The 12,804-nt window shown below is 32.8% G+C and overlaps 1 protein-coding gene across 1 annotated transcript; it reads left to right on the forward strand.

Annotated features, from left to right (window-relative positions):
• Positions 1 to 1,808: 1,808 nt before the first annotated feature.
• Positions 1,809 to 10,805, forward strand: LOC145755308 (uncharacterized). Its single transcript, XM_082571534.1, has 9 exons — positions 1,809 to 2,422; positions 4,779 to 4,939; positions 6,221 to 6,360; positions 7,376 to 7,800; positions 8,301 to 8,427; positions 8,879 to 8,983; positions 9,526 to 9,662; positions 10,057 to 10,185; positions 10,555 to 10,805. Exons 1-9 carry the CDS (start codon positions 1,843 to 1,845, stop codon positions 10,644 to 10,646), a joined length of 1,896 nt encoding a protein of 631 aa, XP_082427660.1. The 5' UTR covers positions 1,809 to 1,842; the 3' UTR covers positions 10,647 to 10,805.
• The last annotated feature ends 1,999 nt before the right edge of the window (positions 10,806 to 12,804 follow it).

Here is a 12,804-nt window from a genome sequence, read left to right on the forward strand (position 1 = left end):
TATTTAGTTGTTATAAGTTACTTAATATTTTAAGATTTTAAAGTCTTATTGTTATTATTTTCTAATTAGTAAAATATTATGTTCTAATTTTTTGTTTTTATTGCCAAAGCACCTTTAGTCAAAGCGCTATAAATTAAAAACTTTTACCAATACAAAAAACTATTAACAGAAAAATTATCTGGAAATATGACAACTAATATCTCAAACTGTCAAAATCAACTTGAGACTAGGTCGTCGTAACTAATGTTACTCAATATTTAGGTTGTCGTTTTTTTTATTTTAAGGATCAACTAATAAAAAACTTAAAAAGCACAAACACAATAAAGACAAACACATTAAAATTGCGCTGTGTGCATAAATTAGAAAAAAAAACGAAGCGAGTGCAAAATTTGATTGAAAATGACTTAAACAGGAAGGTAGTCCATGTTAAAATCAAATTTACCTCGTCAAGGATTTTCGAACTGTCATCTGAATATGCGACGTCATGAAAAAAGAGCCTCCCGCGCTTCTAATTGTGACGTCATAATCATATAGGTGATTATGAGCGTCTATCATCTCTTTCCTGTTAGTCACGTGACCCGATTAATTGAACAAAATCACGTGACTCCGTGTTTTATATCGTTACCTTAATATAGATTAATTACCGTTTAGCGGAGCGCTAAAAAGGTTGTTTAAAAATAGCTGGCTGTTTTTTTTAAATAATTTTTTTAATATCAGCGAGAGTTTTTTAATTTTGCTGGAACGATTTTTATTAATGTGAAAAGTTATTTAAAAAATAGAGAATTAATGTAACGTAAAGCTTTTATTAAATTTAATTTAAAAAATTAGAATTAGTTTTTTTGTTAAAATAAATTTTTAATGGGAGTTGAATTTAATGACAAATAATTTATTTAAATTAGTTATTTGGAGCTTTTAGAATTTTTAAATAAAACATATATAAAAAGAACAAAACGCCAAAAACGAAATTTTACTGAGAATAAGATATTTTATATTAACTCCAAATTCCTGTGGGAATCACCCTTTTTAATTTTCGATAAAAAAAAATTAAAGTTCAGTAAAACACAGTTTTTATATATTTACCTTTTTCGAATAGTGGATAGCCCTACTTTCAGAATTTTAATTGTCGTAATGTGGTCGGAAATCGTATTTAATAATTACTTCTTACAATTTACGTAAGCACCACAAATGGCAGTTTTTATAATTTTATACGCATATAAATTCTCGTTTATTAGGCTCCCTCATAGATAGACGGTTTTCCGTAATAAGAAAGTAGTCTGGTGAACCAGTCATGGCGTCGGCCTACGCCCTGAAAGGTTTTAGGTTCGAGCCGTATCAATGCCACACTATTTGCTCTTGAGTCCCGCGTTTACACATAGCTTAAAACACACCAAAACGTTTTGGTTCGAGCCGCACCAATGCCACATTATTCGCCCTTAAGCCTGGCGTTTACAGATAGCTTAAACACACCACAAGGTTTCGAGTTCGAGCCTCACAAATGTCACACTATTCGCCCTTGAGCCCAGCGTTTACAGATAGCTTAAACACACCAAAAGGTTTCGGGTTCGAGCCGCACCAATGCCACATTATTCGCCCTTAAGCCTGGCGTTTACAGATAGCTTAAACACACCACAAGGTTTCGAGTTCGAGCCTCACAAATGTCACACTATTCGCCCTTGAGCCCAGCGTTTACGGATAGTTTAAACACGTCCCAAACCGCACACCCGATAAAAATATCAAAAACTTTATCTGGAAAAAAAAAGGATTTCAAACCAAATAAAATAAATTTTTAAACTTTTCAGGAGAAATAATCCAAAATAAAAATTTTTGGTAAAATTTTTAAAAATGTTCGAAAGTTTTGATCAAATCTCAACTCTTCCTCATCTGGACCAAACCTTCCTCGGCTCCCGCCATTTTGATCTCATTTCGACCAATGACGTCATTGGTAACCACAACAACGTCATCAGGCCAGATGATGACGTCACATGCGTGGACAAACAATGGGTGAAACGGGAGTACTCCGGAGACTGGGAGTTTCCCTACAGCGAAACTTTCGCCGACCAGTTTCAATTTCAGAGCGATGACGTAACCAGCGTCGTGACGTCATCTCCGGAAGACCACATTACGTCACTGGAGGAGCTTGCATCGTCGATTTCCTCCCAGCCGATCTTAGATCCGGACTTTTTTAAATCTTCCAAGGAAGTGGGAAAATCTCTGAAGCGCAACAACGCAAAAAAGCGGAAGGCGAAAAAGAACGAAAACGCGGACAACAAATATTCATCCGCCGCCAGCGAGTTCGACAAAGGCAATGACGTCATAACGCACGTGACATCAAATGACGTCAGTCAAGTGACGAGCGGGGTGCGACAAAGAGTTTGGGATCAAGGCGTTTACACCGATCTTGTTAACCCGAAAAACAACAAAGGTAAAAATTAAAATTAATGGTGAGGTTGTGAGTTGGATTCCAACCGATACCCAATTTTTTTTTACAAATTTATGGTAAGGGTAAGATGGGATTAAATAAATTTTACAAACTCCTGCAGAGCCAACACTTAATTAGCAGTTCAATTATCTGGCATATATAATCTTTACCGGCAGCGTGGTGTAGTGGTAAGAACACTTTCTACACCACCAGGAGGTCGTGGGTTCAATCCCCACTGCTCTCATGCTGTAGCGTCCTTGAGTAAGGCGCTATGAACGGTATGAACTCCTGCTGAGCCAGCACTTAATTAGCAGCTTAATTATCAAGTATAATGAGCAGCATAATTACTGGGCAATTATAATCAATAATATCCCAAACTGCCACTGGCAACTCGAGACTGGGTTGGGATAACTATTGTTACTCTATGTTTAAGTCGCGCATTCGACTTTTCCACATCGAGGATAAAGATATATACAAAAAAAATCTGTATAATATCCCAAACTGACAAAATCAACTTAAGATTGGTTTGGGGTAACAAATGTTACTCTATGTTTAGGCCGTAAAGTCGTTCTTTTCACATCAATAATAAATAAGTACAATTAAATGTACCAATTCATATTTGACCAGTTGCTTACTTAAACTTATTTTGTTTGTTTATTAAATTGTAGTTTCGTTGTTAAGTGCGTAAAATTCAATTAAATTTGATTAATGTTTTTCACTTCCTTTCAACGTAAAAGCAAAAATTTACCTTAACACTTAGTAAAGATAAAAATTTAAACAATATTAAAAATGTTGTACGCAGTAGAGTATTTGGTTATTGTAAAGATTTTACCTAACTAAGAGTATTTACAAAGTTAGCGAGACATGTTTATTTAAATTTTAAATCTCTTGAAAATTGTTAAAAAAATAATTTAAAAGTATTTTAAAAATGATCAAAAAATTTTTAATTTTAAAGCTGCCTTAATTTAATAAAATCCCGTTTTATATTAAACCCAATAACAATAGAAAGTGGAAAGATCAAATAACGTCGATTAGGAAGCGAGCCTTATTTCCTACATTGGAAAAGTTTAACAACAAAGCTGTTGTACTCTAATTAGTTTTCGCTAAATTTTAATAAGAATTTAGATAGAGTTTAGTCTTTTTAGACGTATCGTAAGTTGAACGAAAGTAAAACTGTATTTGCTTATATAAAGAAAATTATTTTACCGAAAATTTATATTTTCGAAAATCACAATTAAGTAAAGAATTATTTTTTTTGAAATTTGAGCAAAAGTGTTTTCGAAAAAAAATATTATTTTTTAGAAATGTAATTTAGGTAAAAAATGAGCAAATAAAAATGTTTTATTATTGGTAAAATGGCGTGGTTTGACATACAAATTTCTAATAAATATCTATTAGATTTCGTAATATTTATTCGGTCAAATATATTTTGGTAATATGTCAGTAAAGCTCAAAAAAATTTTCATATTTTTTAATCTAAAACTTTAATATTATAATTTTTTTTTTAATAAGTGGTTGATTTTTTTAAATAAAATTTCTATTTAACTCTTTAAACTAGAAAACATGATATTATCATATGACTTATCTAATAATAGAAGTAATTTAGGGCAGCAATTACATTAATAACCATACCTACGTCCCAATATTTTCTTAGAAATTTGAAGGACAAGTTATTCAATTAAAAATTTAGATTATTCTGCCGAGTTTATGAATTAAAAAATTAAATATTATCCGGTTATATTACTAGATATGGTTAGATATATTGTTAAAATTGTATTTTAACTATAATATTTTTTTTCCATATCACCCTAAGATAATAGGTTTTATATTTTTTATTGGGAAAGCGTGTGCTGTTGGGACGTGTTTTAAGCTATCCGTTAACGCCGGGCTCAAGGGCGAATAGTGTGGCGTTGGTGCGGCTCGAACCCGAAACTTTTCGGCTCGTAGTTTTTATGCTGCTAAAGTGCAAGAATTATACCTAAATTTCAAACAATGTTAATTTAAATTTATTTATGAAATTTTTACTCAAAATTTTCTTTTTTTAACTAGGTTTAATTAACTAATTATTATCATGTCTAATATTAATTATTTTAACAACGACCATGCCCCATTAAGTCATTTTAATTCTGGTTGGTTTTTCTATTTTAATTTTTTATGTTAAATTGCTATAAAATTTCGTTTTTATAAATTAAATTTGGGACTTTAAAATCAAAATTTTTTTTATGATCATATTTTAATGTACGGCATAGATTTTAATCGTCATAATATGATTACCTGAAATTTGTCCATAATAATTTACCTACGCGCCACAAACGGCAGTTTTATTTATTTTGTTATTAAAATTCTTTTTGTATTAAAGGAATTTGGAAGATTCCAACTTTGTCAAGTCCTGGATCAGATTCAGGATATTCTGATCAGATCGATCACCGGGGATTCCATCCTCTCATTGCAACATCCGGACTTTATTCCTCCAGTTCACACACAGTTCCGACGAGGTTTCAGCCAATTGAAAATGGAACAGTTGAGTTTTTTAACATTTATTTATCCTCGATGTGGTAAGGTCGTATTTACGGCCTAACTATAGAGTAATATCAGTTACCTTATCCCAGTCTTTAGTTAACTTTAACAGTTTTGAATATTATAGATTATAATTGCCCGGTAATTATGCTGCTGATTAAGTGCTGGCTTAGCAGAAGTTTATACTGTTTAAAGCGCCTTACTCAAGGGCGCTACAGCATGAGGGCGTTTGGGATTTAACCCAGGACCTCATGTAGTAAAGTCAAAGGTTTTAACCACTACTCCACATTGTGAATTTTTTATTTTTTAGGTTTATTTTGTTGTTAAAAAAATGCACATAAATATTACAATGCGCTTACATTTTATTATTAATTAAAAACGTAAGACTTACATATTAATTACGCTGTAACGTCTATCGAAAAAAAGTAAAACAAAAATTAAAAAAATAATGTTTAACTTAACTGTTATGTTTTTAATTATGAATGTGATGTAATTTCCTCTATATGTTGTATACGGTAAACTAACCTGACATATTCGAAGCTAATTATGATAGATTAAATACAACGCACTATTATCTGGTTTAAAATTAAAATACTTAAACGATTTTAAATTTGATATCAATTGAAATTAAATTTTATACAATATTTTTTTAAATATTTTAAGTTTATAATAACTCTTTAGTTTTACGGATTTTTAAAATACATTTTTATATTAGCAGCAACTCATCTTTCTAATTATCTTAAACCGTCTATAAATTTTTCACAAATTTTTTTGTATATATCTTTATCCTCAACCAAACATAAATTTACATCAGTTACTTCGACCCAGCCTTTTGGAATATTATTGATTATAATTGCTCAATAATTAAGCTACTGAATAATTTTTGGCTCAGTAGGAGTGTATACCGTTTTTAGGGCGCTACAGCATGAGAGCACTGGGTATTGGACCCACGACTTTATGTGCAAGTGTTTTTATCATTACACTACGATACCGGTATAATTAACCTAAACTCTAAGTAAACATTAAGTTCTTTACCATAAATATTTCAAAACTTTAAACAAACCAAAGTACCAGACTTACGATAAACTATACTTTACTACATGATACCATTAGTTTGATCCCCACTGCTTTTATGCTTTAGCGTCTTTTGACTTATGAGCAAAACTTGATTAAAACTGGGTCGGGGAAACTGTCGTTATATCGTTAAAGCGATGTCGTCGCTCTCTTATCGTAAAGTCGTTACTTATCGAGGATAAATAAATGTAAAACAAAATTCTTTTTCAGGAACTCAGACCAAGTGCCTACCAAAACCAAACTGTTTATTTCCACAATTTTGAGTCACAAGATTGGTCAATCAAGGAGAGTAATCACTTTAACGTAGATACTAATATTCAACAGAATCCCCATCTTGAGCTTGAAAAAAGGTAAGACCTAATAGTAGAATTTAAACCTGGTTTAAACTTACTCTGTAGACAAAAAAACGGCAGCGTGTCGTAGTGGTAACTAACATACTAAGAACACACATTTGCTACACCACAAATCCAGTCTGGAAAGTAGGGCAGCGTGCACGCACGAGGTTTTTTTTGGTGAAAAAAATGCACGCCCAAAATTAACGTATGCACGCCTGGTTTTAAAAAAAATTTGTGCACGCGCGATGCTGACGCCTTGTATATTTAAGCCAGATTTAAGTAAAGCACGCTAACATAAATCACGCGAGCACGCGTAGACCGAAATTCGTAGTACGCGTGCACGTGCGGCCACGCCATTTTTTACGCTTGCACGCACGAGATCTCGTCGAAAACTGCCTCTACTTTCCAGACTGGCCACAAATAACAGCATGAGGTCGTGGGTTCAATTCTCACTGCTCTTATGCCGTGGCGCCCTTGAGTAAGGCGATATAAACAGTATAAACTTTTGCCGATCTAGCATTTATTCAGCAGCATAATTATTGGGCAATTATAATCTATAATATCCCAAACTACCACAGGCAACTCGAGACTGGGTCAAAGTAACTAATGTTACTCTATATTAGTGTCCTGCATGCTTTTAAATTCAATTCACATCAATGCAGCACTATTCGCCTTTAAGTTTGGCGTTTACAAATAGCTTAAACAAGTCACAACAATACTGCCAGGGTGGTGTAGTGTTCAAAACACTTGGCTTTACTACATAAGGTCTTGGGTTTGATTCTCACTACTTATATGCTGTAGCGCCCTTAAGTAAAACACCATAAACAGTATAAACTTCTGCTGAGCCAACACTTAATCAGCAGCTTCGTTATTAGGCAATTATAATCTGTAATACCCAAAACTGCTTAAGGCAACTCAAGACTGGGTTGGGGTAACTGCTGTTGCTCTATGTATGGGTCATAAAGGTGACCTTCCCATATCGAGAATAAATTAACAAAAAACAACTAAAAATCCCCATGTTTTGTTTTAGAATAGAGAATGGAACGTACCCTTCTACGAATTGTGTCTCGAAGCTTGATAATTCTTATTCCCAATATAACTACAATAACGATTACAATCACTTAACAGAAAACCAATTCTACCAGCACAAGTTCGACGAAAAATTTACCCAAAATGACATGCGCTACAGTTATGACAAAAACATGCCTTATGTTATGTCGTCACAGTCGGTTATGACTCCTGTTGTGCAACAGCAGTACTACGAACAAAGTTACAACCCTAGTTTCGAAATAAACTCGACTAAAATTGAAAAAATGACTCAAAATTACAGAGGTTCTAACTTGCGAAGCACTATTTGCGATAATGATCTAATTAGGAGTAATGTCACGCATAATAATGAAGAAATAATTACAGCAAATCCAATTATTAATATTCAGGAACTGACTGGCTACACAGGTTTGATTTTTAACTTTTACTTTTTTTATTTAAATTACAATTTAAATAGTAGCAAATTTTTAAACAACTTTTTATATTTATTTATTCTTGATGTGGAAAGGTTTACTTCACGACTTAAACACAGATTTAGGTTTGTTGCCCTGATCCAGTTGTTAGTTAAATTAAGCAGTTAGGAATATTATAGATTATAATTGCCTGATAATTATACTGCTAATTAAGTGCTGGTTCAGCAGAAGTTTATACCGTTTATAGCGCCTTACTCAAGGGTGCTACAGCATGAGATCAGTGGGGATTGAACATACGACCTCATGTGTGGTGTAGCAAGTGTTCTTACTACTACACCACGCTGCCGGTCTTTAGAATGAATGCAATGGGGATTAAACCCAGGACCTCATGTAATAAATTCAAATGTTCTAACCACTACATCTCACTGTCGAATTATTATTTGAAACTGCAAAATTATTGTTAGATCCGAATTAATTTTAAAAGTTTTTGTTTAGGTAATGGCCCTATTCAGTTGTGGCAGTTTTTATTAGAGTTATTATGCGATCCAACCTGTAAAAATCTGATAAAATGGACCGGCGAAAAATGGCAGTTTAAAATGGAAGAACCTGATGAAGTGGCGAAGTAATTTCTACCATTTTTTTAATTTTACATTCAATATTTTTTTTTTTTTTATTAGGGGTTGCTGTAAAGTGGGTTTTTGTAGTAGTTTCAATCAGCAGGTTAATTATCAGGCAACTATAATCAACTGGCAGCGTGGTGTAGTGGTCAGAATAATTGCTACACCACCATGAGGTCGTGGGTTCAATTCCCACTGCTCTAATGCTGTAGCTCTCTTGAGTAAGGCGATATAAACGGTTTAAACTCCTGCTGAGCCAGCACTTACTTAGCAGCATAGTTACTGAACACTTATATATAATCTATATAATATCCTAAACTGGCAAGGTCAACCCGAGACTGAGTTGGGGTAACAAATGTTACTTTATGTATGGCTGTTAAGCCGACCTTTCTACAACAAGGATAAATAAAAAATTATATATTAACTTTATTCAATTAAATTCTGTAATTTTTTTAGGCGATGGGGCTTAAGAAAAAATAAACCAAAAATGACATACGAGAAACTATCGAGAGGAATTCGGTATTATTACGATAAAAATATCATCGTCAAATGTCCAGCAAGGTAATAAAATGTTCAAAATGTTGTTTTTATAGAAAAAAAATATAGAGAAATGTTAACATTGATTCGTTTTTCTCTATCTTAACCCTCCTTTGGAAAATACTTTTTAAAAATTTTAACAAAATTTTTGTAATATGTTGGTTTTTAAATTTTGATATGTTCACGCAATTAGTTTTTGTGGCATATTGGCTTTAACATTTTAGTTTTTTAACTTTTTTACTCATTCAAATAAATCTGACAGCAAATCTTACCAATAAGAACACTTAGCATCATTACATGAGGTCTTAGGTTCGATCCCCAGTGATTTCATGCTGTGGCGCCCTTGAGTAAGGCGCTATAAACAGAACTCCTGCTGAGCCAACACTTAATCAGCAGCTTAATTATCGGGCAATTATAATCAATAATATCCCAAACTGACAAAAGTCAACTCGAGGCTGGGTCGGGGTAACAAAAGATCGTCGTAAAGTCGATCTTTCGGCATTAAAAAAAAATAAATTTAAAAACAAAAATAATTCCCTTTTTTTAAAATATTTTTTTTGTTTTAGGCGTTATGTTTACAAATATGTCAACAACTTGGAACGGATTTTGGGTTTCACAGCTTCTGAAATTCATAAAATGATCGGAATCCAACCTTTATTTGATGAGATTAAGAATTCAAAACTGAATAGCGAAAAAAATGCCGGTAAAAAAAAATTTTTATCATTTTTATGTTAAATTATTTATCCCCGATGTGGGGAAGTCGACTTCACAACCGGCCCAGTCTTGAGTTGCCTGTGGCAGTTTGGGATATTATTGATTATAATTGCCCGATAATTAAGCTGCTGATTAAGTGTTGGCTCAGCAGGAGTTCATACCGTTTATAGCACCTTACTCAAGGGCGCTACAGCATGAGATCAATGGGGATTGAACCTACGGCCTCATGTGTGGTGAAGCAAGTGTTCTTACCACTACACCAGACCACTTAAGGGTGTTACATCTTTAAAGTAGTGGGGATCGAACCAAAGACTTCATGTAGTGAAGCCAAATGTTTTAACCATCATAACTTTAGTAAATAATGACCTATTAATTTTTTTTAGACCCTGGCAAATTTGGTTTAATTCTACCAAAGGCAAAGCAAGACGCATCGAGTTCAAATCCCACTGAATGCATTCAAGAAAACATTTTTTCTACGAACTTGGATACAAAGAATATTGTCAATCTTTCGGGTATGTTTTTTTTTTATTTATAAAATATTTATTTGGTAGAAAAATAACTTTTTAAACTCCTGCTGAGCCAGCACTCAATCAGCAGCTTAATAAGCTAACAATTATAATCAATACCGGCAGCGTGGTGTAGTGGTAAAAACACCTGTTGTGCCCTTGAGTAAGGCGCTATAAACGGTGAGGTAGCACTTAATCAGCAGCATAATTATCTGGCAATTATAATCAATGATATCCTAAACTGCCAAAGGCAACTTGAGACTGGGTCAGGGTAACAAACGTTACTCTAAGTTTAGTTTGCGCATTCGACCTTCCTACATCGTGGATAAATAAAATACAAGACGTATTGATAATGCATTTTTTTTTATTTTTTAGATGTGAGCAGCACTCTAAACTACAATGACAACTACGTAAACACATTAAATGAACAACCCCTGCTCTCCGAGACCGAAAACAAACAAAACTAAAATTTTAAGATTTTTGTTAATTTGATGAAATATAAAATTCAAAAATTTAAATTATTTTAGCACTGTCTCTTTATGTATATATTAAATTCTGTCTAAAAATCATTTTTTTAAATAGTTTACTTTAGTAAAATTCGTTTTTAATGTACATATTTTAGCATCATAAATACATATTGTAAAAAAAAATTATTTTTGAGTAATATTTTTAAATTGTTCTCAAGTTAAGGTGGGGTTGTTGCCCGATAGTTATGCTACTAAATAAGTGTTGGCTCAGCAGTCCGGTAGTGTGGTTAAGCGGTCATGGCAGCGGATTACGAGCCGAATGGTTTCGGGTTCGAGCTGCACCATTGCCACACTATTCGCCCTTGAGCCCGACGTTTACGGATAGCTCATACACGTCATAACAGCACACACTTAGCCAATAAAAATATTAAAACCTATCACAAAAAAAAGTGTTGGTTCAACAGAATTTTATACTACTTATAGTTGAACTAAATAGCGCTACAGAATGAAAGCAGTGGGGATCGAACCAAGGACCTCTTGCTGGGGCTTTCACAGTACTTTGTTATATTAATACGACGGTTAACAACGACAAAAACCAATTTAACAATTTAAATAGGAATAAAAATAATAGAATTAACACAAAGATTTGTATATAATATAATAAAATATTTATTTTGGGCTGTGTAACTATGTTATATGTTCAAATTATTTTTGATATTTCAACTTTTTAACTAAATCAAATTTCGTAATCTCCTTTTAGTAAGGTAACTGATCGATAATCTTCTGGTAACAATAAACCCTTTTCTGGTTTGAGTATTAAAATAATTATTTAAAATATATAAATATTGTTCAAGTTTGTTTTATTTTTCTTGCAATATAATGTTTTGTAGTGGAGGACAAATAATTAAAATAGTTAATGGTGATTGTGGCGTTAGACGTAAATGTATCACTTAATCTGTTGATATAAACAACTAACTCGAAGGTCGCTACAAAGTCATTCATGTTTCGTGTAAGTTAAACATAAAAGTTGTTTTAACTTTAAGCTAGTATTATTAACAATGTTATAAAAACAAGTTTGTATTAGTAACGATTTAATAAAAAGCAAAATGTAAACACCGCTTTTTATTTTTTATTCTAAAAACCAAAATTTAAAACTAACAAAGACATATTTTTTTTGGTTAAAAATTCACGCTAGCATATATAATAGAAAAAATACAATTGTTTTTATTTTAAAAATGTATATTTAAAACGGAAAAAACAGGCGCTTATGCGGTAAAAATTCATGCTAGCCGCTAGTCTGGAAAGTAGGGCAGTTTTTGACGAGATTTTGTGCGTGCAAGCGTAAAAAAATGCGTGACTGCGCGTGCACGCGTACCAAAATTTCCGGTCTAGGCGTGCACGCGTGATATATGTTAGCGTGTTTTAGGCGTCAGTACTGCACGTGCACATTTTTTCAAGAAACCAGGCGTGCAAAACGATAATTCCAGGTGTGCTTTTTTTTAATGAAAAAAATCTCGTGCGTTCACGCTGCCCTACTTTCCAGACTGGAAAAAAAACAGTATATATTTAGTCGGCGATATATGGTCTTACGCTGCGTACACAGCAATTTTGTCTTCGATTTTCTGGCGTTTTTTGCAGGCGCAATCTCAAAATTTTTTTTTAAAACATTAATCTTAAAAAAAAAAATGTCATTATTGGAACAACTTATCAAAACTTTTATATATGCTGTACTTATTGCAAAATTTAAATATTAGTAAATTATGATCTTATGCTGACATTATAAGCGGGAATATTGTCGTAGACTTATGCCGTGTTTTTTCCGGCTGAATCTTCTTACGGCCAAACCTTCTGGCAACATAACATTATTTTGAATTTATATTATCGATAGTTAAAGCAAAAATACGGAAAAGTTTCGTTATAGTTTCAAATAAGGATGCCGGTCGACCCAGACTCGGGTCGATGCGTCCTAGTCGATCCGTACTATCATGTGCCGCTATTTATTATTTATATATATTTTTAAAACAAATAAATATTGGAAATACGCATTATTAAATGTGTTTGAAAATACAGTGTGTTTTTCAACGCTAATAGTATTAAATTATTGAGTTGTTGACATCTTTTTTTATCAGCTACTTTTTTTAACCATTATTGCAACTAA

This window comes from Corella eumyota, chromosome 6 (genome assembly GCF_963082875.1).
Source record: "Corella eumyota chromosome 6, kaCorEumy4.1, whole genome shotgun sequence".
Classification (NCBI taxonomy): domain Eukaryota; kingdom Metazoa; phylum Chordata; class Ascidiacea; order Phlebobranchia; family Corellidae; genus Corella; species Corella eumyota.

What these genes read in the sequence shown, in the direction of transcription:
- LOC145755308 (XM_082571534.1), top strand. Translation starts at nt 1,843, where the DNA reads ATGTTCGAAAGTTTTGATCAAATCTCAACTCTTCCTCATCTGGACCAA. An exon ending in TAACCCGAAAAACAACAAAG is followed by an intron (nt 2,423 to 4,778) that starts GTAAAAATTAAA and finishes TTTGTATTAAAG; the next exon opens with GAATTTGGAAGATTCCAACT. An exon ending in GAACCTGATGAAGTGGCGAA is followed by an intron (nt 8,428 to 8,878) that starts GTAATTTCTACC and finishes TAATTTTTTTAG; the next exon opens with GCGATGGGGCTTAAGAAAAA.